Source organism: Hoplias malabaricus, chromosome 4 (assembly GCF_029633855.1).
Source record: "Hoplias malabaricus isolate fHopMal1 chromosome 4, fHopMal1.hap1, whole genome shotgun sequence".
NCBI classification, from domain to species: Eukaryota; Metazoa; Chordata; class Actinopteri; order Characiformes; family Erythrinidae; genus Hoplias; species Hoplias malabaricus.
This window is the reverse complement of record NC_089803.1, coordinates 3706234-3724733: the sequence shown is the minus strand read 5'-3', so window position 1 is coordinate 3724733 and position 18500 is coordinate 3706234. Positions and strand designations below refer to the sequence as shown.

General features: G+C 42.8%; 2 protein-coding genes across 5 annotated transcripts; both read left to right on the top strand.

Moving 5' to 3' along the window:
- Positions 1-487: 487 nt before the first annotated feature.
- cyp51 (cytochrome P450, family 51) lies at positions 488-8150 on the top strand. Of its 4 annotated transcripts, none has more exons than XM_066669466.1 (11): positions 488-625; positions 1246-1401; positions 1691-1786; positions 2363-2539; positions 2702-2828; positions 3013-3187; positions 3734-3853; positions 4839-5034; positions 5857-5952; positions 6118-6286; positions 6412-8150. In XM_066669466.1, the coding sequence occupies exons 2-11, from the start codon at positions 1261-1263 to the stop codon at positions 6591-6593; spliced, it is 1479 nt and encodes a 492-aa protein (XP_066525563.1). In that variant the 5' UTR covers positions 488-625; positions 1246-1260; the 3' UTR covers positions 6594-8150. The 4 variants fall into 4 exon arrangements, with proteins under 4 accessions (XP_066525563.1, XP_066525562.1, XP_066525564.1 ...); XM_066669465.1 differs by having other exon boundaries at positions 1243-1401; XM_066669467.1 differs by having other exon boundaries at positions 1240-1401.
- Positions 8151-12734: 4584 nt separating this feature from the next.
- LOC136694100 (4-galactosyl-N-acetylglucosaminide 3-alpha-L-fucosyltransferase 9-like) lies at positions 12735-13922 on the top strand. The gene has a single exon (XM_066667473.1). The coding sequence runs from the start codon at positions 12735-12737 to the stop codon at positions 13920-13922; it is 1188 nt and encodes a 395-aa protein (XP_066523570.1).
- Positions 13923-18500: the final 4578 nt, after the last annotated feature.

Genomic DNA, 18500 nt, shown 5'->3' with positions numbered 1-18500 from the left:
GTGTTTTTAACTCGTCTGTTTATATAATAATAATAATACATAAATATAAATAAACAACTTTAGTGGTGTGAAATATTCTAAATCAGAGTTTATATTAACGTTAGGCGTTATTAAACTTATCAAACTCTCTGTAGTCGTTGTTGTATAATTCTATAATAATAACATTTACAGCAGATATATTTATTAAAGCAGATCCTGCAGAGGCTCAAACACGAAGAACTGTGACGTCAAATATGCAGACATCAGTTCAGCCGCAGCGAACCAATCAGAGTGCGGGGCAGACCCACGCGAACCAATCACAACGCTTCCAGCAGACTGCTGCGCTGTCATTGGCCCGTAGTTGTTGACTGCTTTGGATCACTGCCGCGGGAGAGGCGAGGAGGAGGTGGGACTATGGGTAACAGCGGGCCAATCCGAGCAAAGAAGAGGCGGGGCTTGCGCTATAAGGCCACCGCATGTGAAGCGTGGGGTCACCACGAGTGACAGGCCGCTCAGACCAGTCAGGATAGGGAGTCCGAGTGAGGAGGTTCGTGAGGGGGTGGGGTTTAGTGATTGTTTACAGGTTAATACTCGCGAAGAAGTGAAGTTTACCCCCATTTCTCCTCATTTCTCCAGGTGTCTCCTGGTTTGTATTGATTTATCTTGAATTACCCAAAATTCTTCTGTTTTCTCCTAGACTGTCCTGTTCTCTCCATCTTTCTCTTGGTTCATCCTGTTGTCTGTTATCGTGATTGTTCCTTGTACCTCCAGATTTCTCTATATATCTGTGGATTTGTCCTGTTTTCTACAGGTTTCTTCTAATTTCTCCAACTTTTTCATAATATCTCCAGGTTTATTCTCATTTCTCCATCTTTGTCCTGGTTTCTCCACATTTTCCCTGGTTTCTAATGATTTCTCATGGTTTCTCTCTATTTCCCCTGGTTTCTCATGATGTCTTCTTTTTTGTTTATTTGTTTCTCCTACTTTATCCTGGTTGTTTTGCCCTGGTATATTTGATTTCTCCTGTTTTTTCCCAGTTTCTCATTATTTCTCATAATTTCCTATATAATCTCCCGATATCCCATGGTTTCACCTGATATATCAATCTTCATCCTGATTTTGTCTGGTTTCTCCTGATTTCTCTTTGTTTCCCTAATGACTCCTTGTTTTCCTCCTTTATCCTGATCTCTCTGGGTTTTGCTGATGTCTCAACCTGTCTCATAAGTTCTCCTTGTTTTTCCTAATTTCTCAATGGGGAAGAAGCAGGTTTACGGCTCAGAGATGGGTGTTCTGGAAGTCAGTGTGGAGAAAATGAGCGAGAACTTGACGTCGATACTCCTGGCCACCTCTGCTTTCACCTTAACTCTGGCTTATCTCTCCAGAGTCCTGTTCCGACACCAGCACCGAGACACAACACACACAGTGAGTAACACAACTTTAATACTACACTAAGCTACACTACACCAACTCTATAGTTTACAACTTTAGAGGATCTCTCAAAAGTTTAAACACAGTGATGTGATAATTCAAATTTCTATAAATAACTTAACCATTTCTAAAATAGGAATTTTAGTGTGTACAATTGTATATGTAAGTTGTATTATTAATTTAAATAATGTATTAATTACACATGTGTGAGTTAATGGGCAAATTAAAATAGGTTTAGGACAGTTTTGTTGATTTTGTTTTTGTTCTTTTCTTTCCTCGGAAGTTCCCTCCATTTATTCCGTCCACCGTTCCCTACCTGGGCCAAGCCATCGCCTTCTCGAAAAGCCCCATTGAGTTTCTGGAAAATGCCTATGAGAAGGTAAGGGTCCACCTGGCAAGATACCACATTAATCACCTAAGAACACCCTAGCAACCACCTGGACCACCTAGAGATACCACATTAATCACCTAAGAACACCCTAGCAACCACCTGGACCACCTAGAGATACCACTGTAACCATCTAAGTACACCCTAGCAACCACCTGGACCACCTAGAGATACAATAGTAACCATCTCATAACACCATTGCAATCACCCAGACCACCTATAGATACCACAGTAACCAACTAAGAACACCCTAGCAACTACCTGGACCACCTAGAGAAACCACAGTAACCATATAATAACACCGTTGCAACCATCTAGACCACCTATAGATACCACTGTGACCACCTAAGAATATTGTAGCAACCACCTAGAGAAACCACAGTAACCATCTCACAACACTATTTAACCACCTGAAACACCTAGACCAAACTACGCTGCAGCAGCCAACCTGGAATACCAGATATCAACATCCCAGCAACCACCTGGAGCACAACAGCAGTTTTCTCCCTGTACTGTAGGGAGTTTATGTTCACAGGTATAATGTATATGTTTGTTTATAATTTTCAGTACGGCCCGGTGGTGAGTTTCACAATGGTGGGGAAGACCTTCACGTACCTGCTGGGGAGCGACGCAGCCTCACTGCTCTTCAACAGCAAAAACGAGGAGCTGAACGCTGAGGATGTTTACTCTCGCCTCACCACCCCAGTGTTTGGAAAGGGGGTTGCCTATGACATACCTAACAACGTATGTTACTCACCTGTACATTTACACCTGAGTGTTAAATATCTCTGAGCAACCACCTGGAAGACCCAGAGGCCATGGCATTCTGTGTTTGTTGTATGCATGTTCCTCTGATGTTTATGTGTTCTACTAAAGTGTGTATCATTTCATGTGTGTGTCATCCAGGTTTTTCTGGAGCAGAAGAAGATGCTGAAGACGGGTCTGAACATAGCTCACTTTAAAAAACACGTGGAGGTCATCGAGGAGGAGACCAGGGACTACTTCAAACGCTGGGGGGACAGTGGAGTGAAGAGTAAGAAAGATATAAACAATCTGTAATAAAGCATAGGAAGTAACAGGGCTGTCTAGAGCAGCTTCACATGGGCCCAGTGTCTCCCTACTCAATGACAAGAGTCCACCAGAAGGGTGGAAAGCCCTGTGGAGATGTGGAACTGTGTCCTCGGGAGTGATGGACCTGTTCTTTCTCTCTCTCTCAGATCTATTTGAGGCTCTATCCGAGCTGATAATCCTGACAGCGAGCAGGTGTTTACATGGCAGAGAAATCCGCAGCATGTTGGATGAAAAAGTGGCCCAGCTCTACGCTGATCTAGATGGAGGATTTACCCATGCTGCCTGGTTGCTACCAGGCTGGCTGCCCCTTCCCAGCTTCAGGTAAATACACAGTCACCTGTCCAGCTTCAGGTAAATACACAGTCACCTGTCCAGCTTCAGGTAAATACAGTCACCTGTCCAGCTTCAGGTAAACATACTCACCTGTCCAGTTTTTCAAAAATACACACTCACCTGCTCAGCATTAAGAAAATACACTCTTACCTGCCCAGCTTTAGGAAAACGCACTCTCACCTGCCCAGCTTTAGGAAAACGCACTCTCACCTGCCCAGCTTCAGGTAAACGCACTCTCACCTGCCCAGCTTCAGGTAAACGCACTCTCACCTGCCCAGCTTCAGGTAAACGCACTCTCACCTGCCCAGCTTCAGGTAAACGCACTCTCACCTGCCCAGCTTCAGGTAAACGCACTCTCACCTGCCCAGCTTCAGGTAAACGCACTCTCACCTGCCCAGCTTCAGGTAAACGCACTCCCTGAACACTTGTCCAGAATACTTTTCTCCAAACAACACTTGTCTTAAATACAGCACACCAAAGCACATACCTGTCCTGAACACACCTGTCCTATACAGATGTTGTGATTTATTGCAGACGGAGAGATCAAGCTCATCGAGAGATTAAGAACATCTTTTATAAAGTGATAGAGAAACGCAGACGGTCGGAGGAGAAAGAAGACGACATTCTGCAGACGCTCATAGATGCCACCTACAAGTACGACATCCCTTTGTTACACATTACACACTCCTGATGTGTAAACTGCCTTAAAGGTGCATTAGATAGATTATACTTGATCACCTTCTTCAAACTGTGTTCAGGCATGAGCCCTGCGTCCACCACCGTTTACTGTCTTCACTTTCTGTCCCGAGCTACATTAAACTGTAACATAGTCAAAATGGGAGTAGTTCACAGACTCACCACATGAGGACGACACCGGTCCATCACTGACGTGCCCTGTGTTCCTGAAATGTATGGAGGATGGAAAATGACATAGGCAAAAATAAGTAATTTAGTAAACATATAAACAAACTAAATAAATAATAAATAAATGTTGAAATACAGAAATTAATGTAGATATGTGGAAATAAGGAAATCAATATAAATTTATAATAATACATAAATACAGAAATATAGAAATCCATGAATAAATAATGTAATTTTTTTTACTACAATTTTATAAACGTAATTTAGAAATAAATTAAATAATTTCACTTTAGAAAGTGAAAAAATATGGAAATGCAGACATCAATTAAATAAAATAATGATGATATAATTATTCATAACAAAATGTATTAATATAAGTATTATTTTATTTGTTTATATCATATATTAAATATTTGTGCATTTATTTATTTTTTTTTACACCATTTCTTTTGTGCTTCATAACATTCACCCACACAGTGAATGTCAGAGATGGATCGAAGTTGCCTTCATGTGGTGAATCTGTTAACTACAGATTGTAACTTGACCAGAAATCAGTTTAAAGTGTCAGCGCTGCAGTGACACTGACGTGGTGGTGGTGTGTTAGTGTGTGTTGTGCTGGTGTAGAGTGGATCAGACACAGCAGTGCTGCTGGAGTTTTTAAACCCCTCAGTGTCAGTGCTGGACTGAATAGTCCACCGACCAAAAACATCCAGCCGACAGTGTCCTGCATTTAAGCTGCACATATCTCACTGTCTGTCTCTCCCTCTCTTGGTAGAGATGGGCATCCCCTGAACGATGATGAAATTGCAGGGATGCTGATTGGTCTGTTGTTGGCGGGACAGCACACGTCCTCTACCACAAGCGCCTGGCTCGGCTTTTTCCTGGCGAGAGATCGCCCCCTACAGGAACGCTGCTATAATGAACAGAAACAAGTCTGTGGAGAAACCCTGCCTCCTCTCCAATATGACCAGGTCAGTCCAGCGTCATCTCTAACACTACACTACCCATAATCCCCTGCCTCCTCTCTAGTATGACCAGGTCAGTCCGGCATCATCACTAACACTACAGCACCCATAATCCCCTGCCTTCTCTCCAACATGACCAGAGTGCAGTCATCATGCACCAGAGCTGTCCTAGCAGTTGGGGGGTTAGGTCATTTACGACCTTCCTGTTAAAAGCCTAGTTGCTTAACCACCCGTGTTTCATTTAATTTAAATGTTGACGGATAATATGTACAAACAATGATGCACCCTGAACATGCAGGACTACTTGAATGGCTTAGGAACTTGATTGGGGCTGCTTATCCACTATCTGGACAATCCTGTGTTGCAATCTTTCATTAGTTTTTTTCAGTTCCAGACCTTCTCTCTAACTTCAGAACCTCATTGCTATTTTAAACCTTCCCTCCAATTCCAGACCTTCCCACCTATTCCTGTTTTTCCCCAGACCTTTTCTCCATTTGCAGCTGTATGTTCATGTTTGTAAGCGCTTCATTCTGTCTCCAAAGACTAGTGTGTTTGTATGAGAACGGCTGGGCTGTGCTCAGACTGGAGACATTCATCCCCACACAGTGTTCAGACTAACTGAAAAAAACAGACATGTCCTCCCACGATTTGCATAGGAACAGCCAGTAGAAGCTCAGATTTAAATAATCCAACAGCAGCACATTCCCTCCTTTAGAGATGTCCGGTAGGACAGGTCTGAGGACATGGAGATGTTTTATTTTGTGTTTGTTCTTTCACGGCCTGTAATTACAAGTCCCTGCAATTGTTAATTTCGTGTTTTTGTGGCAGTTGAAGGACCTGACTTTGTTGGATCGATGCCTGAAGGAAACCCTGAGGCTTCGGCCACCGATCATGACCATGATGAGAATGGCGCGAACTCCTCAGGTACGTACAGTGCCTTGTGAAAGTATTCGGCCCCCTTGAACTTTGAACACACCATCCCCACTGTCAAATATGGTGGTGGCAGCATCATGGTGTTCAGTGTTCATACACACTGAATAAGATTCATGCTCACAGTAGGTTCCTTCAACAATTTTTGCCCCTCTGCAGAAGGTGGGGGACTACACCATCCCAGTCGGACACCAGGTGTGTGTTTCTCCGACGGTGAATCATCGTCTGCAGGACACATGGACCAACCGCCTGGACTTCAACCCCGACCGCTACCTTGGAGAAAACCCTGCCGGCGGAGAGAAATTCGCATACATTCCCTTTGGAGCAGGTCAGACAAGCAGTGCTCAGTTTTATTCACCACTAGAGGGAGCTGTTTGGATGATGGCATTAATTAAACATGTGTTGGGCGGATGTAGATAATGGTGCAATACTGTTGTGTTGTTTCCCTCTCAGGTCGTCACCGCTGCATTGGGGAGAACTTTGCGTACGTCCAGATAAAAACAATTTGGTCCACGATGCTGCGCCTGTATGATTTCCATCTGGTCGACGGATACTTCCCCTCTGTTAACTACACCACAATGATCCACACCCCCCACAACCCCCTCATCAGATACAGACGTAGAGAGCAGCAGTAATCACACAACAACTACTACAGCTGCAACTGGACATTTTCAACGGACACTTACCTTCTACCACTTCAAATAGAACTGGACTCCTCCAACACAGGCCACGACTAGAGACTGTCACATACCTTTCAAACCACAGGGGCTGGATAGTGTAATGGTTAACACCACTTGCTTACACTCGGCAGACTCGGGTTTGATTCCCAGCTCAGACAGGAACACTACACCAGAAAGAGTCACTTGGTGAAGACTCCTAGCTCAATTCATCTGTTACCAAGTACAAGATTATACGTGGCTCTGGATTCGAATCTCCAACAAACACCATCAATATAAATTAACACTGAACTATGGACATTGAAAATGCTAAATATTCTCAGCCGATGCCTAAGACTCCCCTGATCATGAAGTGCATGAAGGTGCAAGGCATGATGAAAGTCCACCACATCTTTCTGATCTGCATCCTAACACACTGTCATTAGAGCTCAACATGCTTGGAGGAGAGCACTGAATGCACCTTCTGTGACATCATCAGTTCACACTTGGCTAGCACTGCACAGAAGGCTTGGGGGAGAGGGAGTGCTGTTTCTCCTGGGTTTGGTTTGTGGATGGCTGGGGCATCTCATGGGATTTCACTCTCAATCTCCCCAACACACAGATCCATCACTCAGGAGTCCTTTGCTTAATGGCTACTTCAACCAAAACTGGACAGCTCTCTCTTAGACACGCCGCTGTTTGGGTCGTCCAGTGTAACGTACAGTTCCAGCCATGTTGAGTTAGGGGTCTTGAACTGTGACTCTTTTATTGATGGAGTGTGGTGGACCTACCTGAGCGGGATCTGAACCCCAGTCAGTGGCGTTGCCCACTACAATGTCTTAATCACTAAAACACAAACAAACAGAACATCTTTGAGTATCAAAGACATCTCTTCTGGTCGGAAAAGTGAGTGAACCATGTAAACCCTGAGCTCCACCAACGCTAGCACAAGGTCACACTGATCCCACAGACGTCCATGAGTGAGCTGTTGCCATGACAACTCAAGAGACAGCAGTGATGGATGGAGTGGTTTTAGTTTGAGTGACTGGTGAACGTTTGTAGAAAACTGACTAAAGAACAGTGGACAACTTTGCACACCCAGAGGAAACCCACACAAACACAGGGAGAACACACCACGCTCCTCAGACAGTAACCCGAGGAGGGGAGCCCACCCAGGACCCTGAGACCTGCAGCTACGCGAGAGAGACACATTTATAAACATGCTCTATTTAGTGTGTGAGGCCTGTAAACTGCTGTGTTTTTATTACTGACCTGGTACTCAAGCTTCTGAACTGAGCATGTCCTGATAAACCTCATATCTCCATTATCACTTTGTTTTTGTTCTCAGACAGAAACACCAGCCTCTGTTTAAATCCTGATGAAAGTGTGTTTCCTCCTTTTTGGAGATACAAGGTTTTATCCCACGTGATGACAGCAGTGGTGCGTTTGTAAATAATGCAGTGATTTCGGATGTTGTTTTGTACAAAGAACTTTTCCTGAATGCATTGTTTTAATTTCTCCATTCATTAAAACAAAACCCAATCTGAAAAATTTAGACTCTTCACTGTCCCACGTCACGCATCGCTGTCAGAGAGTTTGTGTTACAATATTATTATTTTTATTCATTGTACTGAACTGAGCACACACACACACAAAAAAAACATTTTCACTCACACACTCACCCAGTCACTCTCACACACACACACCTGTGCACAATATCACACACTCACCCAGTCACTCACACACTTACCCAATCACTCACACCTGTGAACAATATCTCACATTCACCCAGTCACACACTCACACCTGTGGACAGTTTCACACACTCACACCAGTGGAGAGTCTCACACAGTCACACCAGTGCACAGTTTCATATTCAGTTCAGTTAAACACCTGGTGCTTTCACAAAGCAGTTTTACAGAATTTCTGAGTCCAAGCCCCAAGCTGCAGAGGTGACAGTGGCAGGGGGAACCCCCCCCCCCCCCCCCCCCCCCCAGAAAATCGGGAAGAACCAAGAGTCAAAAGGGGAGCCCACCATCCTCTGGTCAATGCTGGAACAAAACTAATTATGAGCAATGTGCAGATAACAGCTAAGAGTTGTGTTAAGACCGGTCTGAGGTGGGTAAAGACAGTGGGAGCGAGACACTCAGGAGTTTGCAGGGGGCTCCCTGGGGGAACGTTTGGGGTTGTGTCATAGACACAGATGACGGGCAGGTGAGGACCTCCAATTTAATCTTTCCTCAGTGTCAGGTCACAGACATCCGCCTGTACAACAAACAGGCTGGAAAAATAAGGATTTAAAACCTGGAGCAGATGTGAAAGCTCTCTTAAAGTAACAAACACACTCTGCGCCTGTGTAAACCAATGTCATCGTTTACATTTAAGAAGAGATAGTGGAAGAGTGCTAGAGCTGAAGTTGTAGATAAGTTGTCTATAAACACGATTGCAGCCTAAGAAAGCCTGCAGTTCTTTAACCCTCTTAGGAATGCGGTAAATAGTGTTAGACTTTTGGGTCCTCTATAATCACACCCCTTCACTAATGATATCACCCAAAAAGAAAACAGCATTAACATGGAATTCACATTTTTAACAAAGAGCTGATTCTCAAGTAGACGCTTTAAAACGAGTCTAATTTGGTTGATGTTTCTTGAAATCGGGAATAAATCAGGATATCCTCCAAGTTTGCCACCACAAACTGATTAACTATGCCTCTGAAACACTGAGGGGGCGCTACAAAGTCCAAATGGCATCACTAGATACTCAATTTGACTTCTTTAATCTTTATGCACTTTAGACATTAGACACTAACTTAGTGGAGTAGCGGGTTCCTCTAAGTTCTTCTGGAGCCTGGGAAATAAGGGGCTACGACGGGTCAATACAAAGGAGATGTGGAGAAGTGGAGGATGAATAAACCCAAGGAGTGACTCCCTAATTCGTTCTGTTACCTGAGTAAGTGGGTGAAAACACGAAGATGGTAGTTTAGCTCCCTCTATAAGTTTGATGGAGCAATCATAAGGAGAGTGAGGAGGAATTACAGTGTCATTAGTGCCACTAGATACCTCTAGTGGTTCACTGTCCTCAAAAGACCATGTTAAGTCTCAGAATAGAAGTAGTCTTTGGAGCATCACTGGTTTCTAATTCAAAATACTGCAGGTGAAGTTTGGGTCAGGACGATCAGAGCAGGTCGTGTGATGAGTTGTGCAGTGTTGTCTTGTGTGTAATCTTCCACTTGTGTGTGTTACAGGACATTACTGTGGACACGGTGTCTCTAAACCTGTCTGGTTTCCTCAACCTGATATCATGGCTGAAACGTACCTATGCTACTAAAAGACCACACCAGCTAAAACTACGTTTAACTTGATATGTGTCCCCTAGCCTCTAAGGCCGCTTGGAAAACGGCATGCTGAACCAAAGCATTCAAGTAGAAGATTATTTAACTTGTGTTTAGAAAATTTTTGCAATCAACTGATATGCCACGTGTATATAAACACAAATAAATGCAGTATACAAAAGCACACACACACACACACACACATATATATATATATATATATATATATATATATATATATATATATATCTAGAGGGAGGTCTTGGTGTCAACCAAAATAAAATATCCTACACAGACATATATATATATATTCACTCAGGTTGCAGCTGCTCTTACTCGCGCACGAAACTAAACTACAGTGCGGCATTGTGGGAAATGTAGTTTAGTTTCACGCGCGAGTAAGAGCATCTGCAACCTGCCGAGTATATATATTCATTCATTCATTATCATCCATCCATCCATTATCAGTATCCAATTTAGGGTCACGGTGGGTCCAGAGCCTACCTGGAATCATTGGGCGCAACTCCTCACAGACAGTCACCCAGAGCGGGAATCGAACCCACAACCTCCAGGTCCCTGGAGCTGTGTGACTGCGACACCGTGCCGCCCTACACATGTTTCCACTAAAAAAAGTTAAATAATCTTCTACTTGAATGCTTTGGTTCAGCATGCAGTTTTCCAAGCGGCCTTAGAGGCTAGGGGACACATATCAAGTTAAACGTAGTTAAACATAGTTTTAGCTGGTGTGGTCTTTTAGTAGCATAGGTACGTTTCAGCCATGATATCAGGTTGGGTTTCCTCAATGTCTAGGTTTAACCCTGTGTTGCCAGTGTGTGTGACCTCTGTAGTTTCCCCCACTGTGGACGGTATCACTGCTAATCCACGATCATTCAGTTTTGAAGAAATGCTGTCCACCCACTCACGGCTGTGGTAAGAGGGGCGATGGAGGATGTCTGTCCAATCAGAGAGAGCTGGGGGAGGTGGCTGAAAGAGTGGCTCATCACTACTGAGAGGGTTACTCTCTCATCTTCGTACCACAGTGGAGACTGAAGAGGAAAGTGTACTTTTCTGAGTGACTTTTCTCCTGCTGTCCATCAGTGAGTACCCACTCCCCTCCATTTCATCCCTTCATTCTTCTCTCCATTCACTGTGTGCAGTCTCATTCTCTCTCTCTTCACACAGACTTTCTGTTTTTTCTCAAGCCTCTCATTTGTCATTTCTTTGTTTTTCATACTTCTGTCTCTTGTATTCCTCTCTCTCCCTTTGTCTCTCTGCCTGACTCTCGTTCATTCAATCTGTCTCTCCTTCGTCTCTGTGGAAAATGTAGACAAAAAAAAGCACACAGCATAAAATCAAAACAGAGGCTTAAAGCAGGCTTTTTGGGCTTTCCATTTTAAACGTGTCTCGACTGGTCCTCATTTCAACACGAGATGCTAACAAACAGAGGTGATTTCACCCACTCACCCACTGAATCTCTCCACCGGTGTGTGTGTGTGTGTGTGAGAGTGACCGGGGTGCTGGTGTGTAAACTGAAAGGGTTAGAGGAGGATGAATGAGTGACTTATTAAGGGAGTGAGGGAGTAGAAGTGCTTTACACTGATAGGGCTGTGAGTTGGTGATAAAGTGCTGGAGACAGATATTTTCTCCTCTAGCAGCTGGAGGACAGACTTCAGCTCCACACACAGAGAGACAGTGATCTTCTCTTCTTCCTCCCAAACTCTCTTCCTCTTCTCTTACACACCCACCCCCCACCACTTTCAGGTCATCCTCCTGTCTCCCAGCAGCTCCTGGGGAGCTGGACCTCCTCCCGACCACATCCTCAACACCGTACCCACTGAGGGATGAAGGGCTTCCTGACGCTACTCTCTGAAAGCAGGTGAGTTTATCAACTGCGGTGGGGAAACGCAGAGCTTTAGGTTTGAAAGTTGGTCCCCAGCCTCTGTTGCTCTGACACAGGGGACTCACTGGACTTGAAGGTTTGCTTGTGTTTTCTGAAAGCTATACGAAATGGAGCTGGACATGTGGAAATCTTGGGGGCCTATAGTTTAAACCTCACTCCCAGGTTCCCTGCGAGAGTCCCCATGCTTGGTGCGGGGGTCACCCAGTGAAGCAGATTAGAGAGCATCGCTTCAAAATATTTGAAGTCCACACAGTACACCACCTCCTCCAACCTCGCCTTGTTTACTGTTGTCAGAAACTTCTTCTGACTCTGAGCTGAGCCCTCTAGTGGACGTATTGTTTAATGTCCCTGCCAATGTGGAGGGCACAGGGAAATATGTGGGCAGTGATTGTTGTAACGTTTGAAACATACAGTGATCCCTAGTTTTTCGCAGGGGATGCGTTCCAAGACCACCCGCTAAAAACTAATTTCTGTGAAGTAGAGGAAAGATATTTTTGTATGTATTTAACAAGTATTTGGACTTTAAAAACCCTCCCTGTTGCTGTTAACAACCCACCCTTTGCATTAAACAGTCGTTCTATAATGTTTTTCAGCTGGAACTACATGTGATATCCTACCAGTTTCTTTAATAGAGTCATTCCTAAGCTGTGATTTAGCGTAAGTAAATATCACATGGATGTGGACATGAACAATACATGCCTATGTCTTGTTTAAATATAATAAATACTACAATGTAATTATTAAATTAGTTATACAATTAGGCTAAGTAGCTGTCAGTGATGTCAGACTAAATTAAAACAATGTGTAACCATGAGAGCCACTGACCACATGAGTGTATAAAAGGGAAATCACTGTTTATTTCTCACTGTTTTTCTCCACAGAATAAAGGATGTTGTCCAAAACCTCACCAGGATTCCTCCAGCGATTTGTGGCCATGGTGTTTCTGCTGCTGTGCTTTGGATCAATATTCTTCATTTACTATAAACCCAACCTTAGCTCATGGTTGTGTCCTGAAGTTACCTGGTCTTTTGACCACATTTGTTCAGACACCTGCCTGCAGATCATCCAGAACGAGAATATCATGAAGATAGGAGTGAACAACAGCTGTGTAGTGGACTATGATTTAGTGAAGCAAAAGTTAATTAATGACGTGGTGGAAGAACATAATAGAGAATCCCAAGAACACACACTGGTTCTGATGTGGGCCTGGCCGTTTGGTAAACTTGTCAATGTTGACTCCTGCAAGTCTCTGTATGGAATCTCCGGCTGTGTTTTCACAGACGACAGACGTCTCTACAATGAAGCCAATGCCGTGATCTTCCACCACAGAGATATTCAGGGAGATTTACAAAACCTTGCCAAGATGCCAAGACCTCCCAGGCAGAAGTGGGTTTGGATGAACATGGAGTCCCCGGACAATTCTGTAAAACTGTCCAACTGGGACTTGTTCAACCTGACGTCAAGTTATCGGCAAGACTCTGACGTCTGGGTGCCTTACGGAAGAATTGTAGACGTTTCAAAAGAAGACGTAGCCTTTCAAATACCGACAAAGTCAAAGCTGGTTTGCTGGATTGTCAGCAACTGGAACCCAGACTTCAGACGAGTGAAATACTATAACGAGTTTAGTCAACACATAAACATCAAGGCATATGGACGACACTTCAGCAGATATGTTAACAACAAGGACTACCCCAAGATCATCTCCAGCTGCAAGTTCTACCTCTCCTTCGAGAACTCCATCCACAAAGACTACATCACTGAGAAGCTCTTCATTCCCATGATGCTCGGCACCATCCCCGTGGTTCTAGGTCCTTCTCGAGAGAACTATGAGAAATTCATCCCCTCAGATTCCTTTATCCATGTGGACGACTTTAAATCCCCTCAGGAACTAGCAGAACACCTGAAAGCTCTGGACCAGAACCAGGAGATGTACGAGCACTACTTCTCCTGGAGGAAGGACTTTGTTGCTCAGAGGACTGACTTCGGTAGGGAGCACGCTTGTCGCATCTGTGACCACGTAACAAGAGATAAAGGCTACAGAGTGTTTAAAAATCTTGATAAATGGTACTGGCCCTAGTAGGACTAGCTGCTCTAAAGAAATGAAAGGGGAATAACTGGGTTATCAGATTAATGAAGGCTCTGTTGTCTGAAAGATATGACTCTGTGTTAAACTGTTAGTGAGCATTAAGGGGTGAAACTGCAGCTTTTTTTTACACCAATCCTGATTAACTCACTGCCAGCAGATGGCTCTCTCCTCTCTCTGAGTGTTATGTTGGGCTGCTAGAGCAATTAGTATTTGAACCTGGGCTTTGAACCAGTTCAAGCATCTTGACACAGACGACCGTGATCATGTAAAAAAAGAGAGACAAAGGCTACAGAGTGTTTGAAGATCTGGAGAAGTAGGACAACAAACTGTAAACTGGTTCTGGATGGTGTGGGAGTAACTGCTGTGTCCATAATGTTTTTCTGTGAAAAAAAAGTGTAGGCTGAATGGGTGGCACTAAATGGCTGTAGCCTGAATTATCTGTTAGAGGTATGTTCATAGGCAAGTCAGTGTCTTTTAGATCGTCATACTGACATTTTTTTGACAAATAAATAAAAAATAAATGCATGTGTGTGTAATTTTTAGTTCCACAATTTTATTTTGTTACCACATATAGAACACTATTTTCCCAGTTTCAAATTGCTGCTTGTATCCAGTGTCCACAGTCCTCTCAGTGTCCACTGCTGATAGAGGAGTTGACATTCACAGAGAGAAGTAAATCAGCGCAGAATCAGTGCTCTCTGTGTGCCCCATGTCTCGTGAATCCATGTACAAGCAATGCAAAAGGCCTTCTATCCTACTGGGGGCACTGTAGTTGTTTCTGAGTGAGCATGAGAACATAATCAGACTGGAGCGTGAAGCGGCCAGAGCTGACTACTACCGTGTTTAATCAGAGAAACAATAAACACAGTCCATGTGGTCATTACATTCATATCCATGTGTTCTGTTGTTCAGACCAACCATTTCTGACCACAATTAAATAAACATGTAGAAATGTAGGGGTTATTCTGGAATGGAAATGATCATGGGAGACACTGGTAACATACCATTAGAAATCCCATAGGAGCACTGACAGGAATTTTACAAATTAGCATTGATTTAATAATCACTATTCTCGACTGACATGGCAAACATATCATAGATAGATAGATAGATAGATAGATAGATAGATAGATAGACATGTAGACATAAACAGATATAAAATAAACAAATTAATCAGTAAATTTGTTATATAAAGAGATATGAAAAAAAAACTATTAGCAATCTACAAATATAAAATGAAATATAAAATGAACCAAAATCAATGCTTAGTAAACTAACAATGAAACATATAAAAGTGGAATAATGACTAGTATATTAATTACTAGTTTTGAACGATATAAAATTAAACAAAATTATACCAGTAAGTACACTCAAAGTAATGAGCAGATATAAATGTGAACAAAATAAAAGTAATCTCATGTTATAATTGCATAGATATAAAAAAAAACACAGTATGTATGGGGATTAAAAAGGAAACAAAAACAAATTGTAAAATGTGCAAAAACATTTGTGTAATATGAGCAGAGTAATAACTAGAAAGATATTTATGAAACTGGAGAGAAGACTATGAGAGATAATTCAGTAGAGTGTATTAGATCTTATCTATCTTTAACTTTATTTACTTCAGAAACAGAACTAACCCGACCTGCTGCTGTACAGTATCTACATGCTCTGTTCATTGTTTATACAAGCAGCAAAGCCATCAGGCACCAAACGACTCATGAACTGATTCTTTAATAAAAAAAAAAAATGAGTCATCACTGAAAGATTTCTGAAACAAACTTATGAGCATTAATGAATCTTAATTTCATCTGCTGAAATGACTCCTCAGCTGAATCGACTTAGTAACCCACAAGTCTCAACTCGAATGACTCCTTAACCTAAGACTCTTCAAATGAAGGGGAATGACAACTGAACCCAAAACTCTTAAAACAAACAACTTGTAAAACCAAATGAGTTGTGACATGAAATGCCTGCTGAACTAAATTGACTTTTGAACAGACAAAAGAAATGAGTTCAGAAGTCACATAACTCATAAAAACTCATGACCTGAGATGGCTCCTGAACTGGAATGACTCTTGTGCTCAAAGGACTAACACCAGTTCAGGAGTCTGTGTACTCAGAGATATCACATGGACTTTGTTGGACTAAATTGGTCAGTGGGATCTGGTCTTACCATTTTCAACCAAATTTAAATGTGAAGGGACATCTTTTTTGTAGATGATTTTCACCTTTCATTTCTAGCCAAATCTCACGTTTGTTAAGAATGCTGGACATCTTTTCAGCATCTTTTCAATGAGATTCTGCTGGGAGGGAAATATGTTAAAGAACTCTGTGATGTGGTGCTCATGGACATCTCAAGCTGTCTTTCAGAGCTGTGTCAAATTGCTGGGTTCTGATCAGCTCCTTGTTCTTGTGAAGTCATTTAAAGCAAATTTAAAGCTGTGGCAAAAGTAGCCTAAAGCAGGCGTTGTTGGGCAATTTCCTACACCTCGTGATCACAGTTCTGTGCCAGAGAGAACATTATATACCAGTGAATTTTATCAACTGCTTGAGTTGTTTACACAATGATTTCACAATGTGGAAGTTTGCATCCGGCTAGACGTCAGTCAACTAGAGAATAACTGATCAGCTGAAGACCAGGAGCATCAACACGGATCTTTTAATAACAAAACGTGTGTGCTCATTAATTTACATATTTGAGTGAATATATGCTTATGATGGTATCACTGTTTGGAAACACACTGTCAAAGCTGTCCCTTACAAACAAAAGTGCTCAAGACTAACCAGTTCAATGGTGTGTTGCCCCAGGTTTCCTTCAGCTGCACAATACCAAACATTCTCAGGCCATTCTTACACTGAGATAGTGATGAGGTAAATCGGAGATCAAATTTACTCTTGTTGTCATACTATCAAGTGACAGGCTTGTAGATCAGGTGTGGCCAACCTCTCAGACACCAAGAGCCAGAAAAAAAAGCATTACTCCCAGGAGAGAGAAGCTCTGTATTTATACTAATATATGGCACAAAACTACCACACTACTGCCACCGCAACTATTTACGGCAACCACAAACCGAGACTGCGGCTTCATATCCAGACGCTCTTTGGGAGAATCTAATCTTTTGGAGGTGACTCCTCTTCACTGACTGTGTACTGGGACTGTATTCCTCTGCTCTTGCTGTGAACAGAGATGCTGCAGAGGGACGGTGGCTTTGGAACTAGAGGCAGAAAGTGGTTTTACGACAGAGATTAAGTGTCGACATATGCCACTTTAGACCAAAAAACCTTGTTCTTCCATACAATCCTGCAACACAGCAGCAGACACTGCAGAGGGTTCCTTAAGCCGAGTGTAAAGTGATTCAGGGTATGGTTCTGGAGTTGTCCTGCTGAGAATGAGAACAGAGAGATCAGTGGGAAAGGCTGAGAGTGAACACAGATCGAGTCGACCTGACCACAGGACAAGAGACAGGAGCATTTTCCTGTTTTATTTCCTTGCGTTTTTTACGGTTACAAATCAGAAAAGGGTTCTTTCCCTTTTGTATTGTGAATAGTAGGCTTGCACACTATAAACTTACAGTGTGAATACACACATTATATCAGAACATTATGAACACCTCCTTGTTTCTACATTCACTGTCCACTGCGGTCACTCTGTGCTACAACTACAAACTGTAGTCCATCTGTTGCTCTGCATACTTCATTACCCCACTTTCCCCCCTGTTCCTCAGCGCTCAGGACCCCCACAGAGCAGGTGTGATGTGGTGGTGGATCATTCTCTGCGCTGCAGTGACACTGACGTGGTGGTGGTGTGTTAGTGTGTGTTGTGCTGGTGTAGAGTGGATCAGCTACTACCCTCCTCCAAAAGTTATACAGTGTAGTATTTAGTGGAGCATCACTTTGATTTTAATGTAATAAATGCTGCCTAGTGTTGATTTAATTGGTCAATATTTGTCAATGATTCAATGGAAGAAATTAGCTCCAGTTTTGACAAACACAAACATTTATTGTGTAACCTAATAAAGTATAATTCCACATGGAGAGCTGCTGCAGAATTCATGAAGGGATGCTAAAATGAGATCATCTGTGGCTGTATTTTTAAGATATCTGTGATTGTGGTGGCTGGGGTTAGTTAATACTGTATTTTGGAGTGAACTCTTGTGTTGTGGTGGAGCTGTTTCTCACTGTGGTTTAGATTTGGTTTGTATTTTACTGAAAATGCTGAGGCAGGAAGCTATTGTAACTCTACTTTCAGCTCTGGAGCATCACTGAGATAATGAAGTCTCTCATTACTATCATCTCTACCATTACTCTGGTCCCAGCTCTGGAGCAGTGACACACCCACTGACCCAATACTAATGGTTATAGTAATGGGCTATAGTAATAATGATTTTATTACTTTGATTTTTATCCACAGCCTGAGAGAATGTCACAAAACCTGGACAAAAGACTTTAAAACCACACCCCAGGACAGATGTCGTGAAAACGGGACTCTCTGGAGCTATTCAGAACAGAGTTAGCTTGTAGCATGTAGCATTCTTTCAGCTCAGACCCATAACTCCATACATGGGC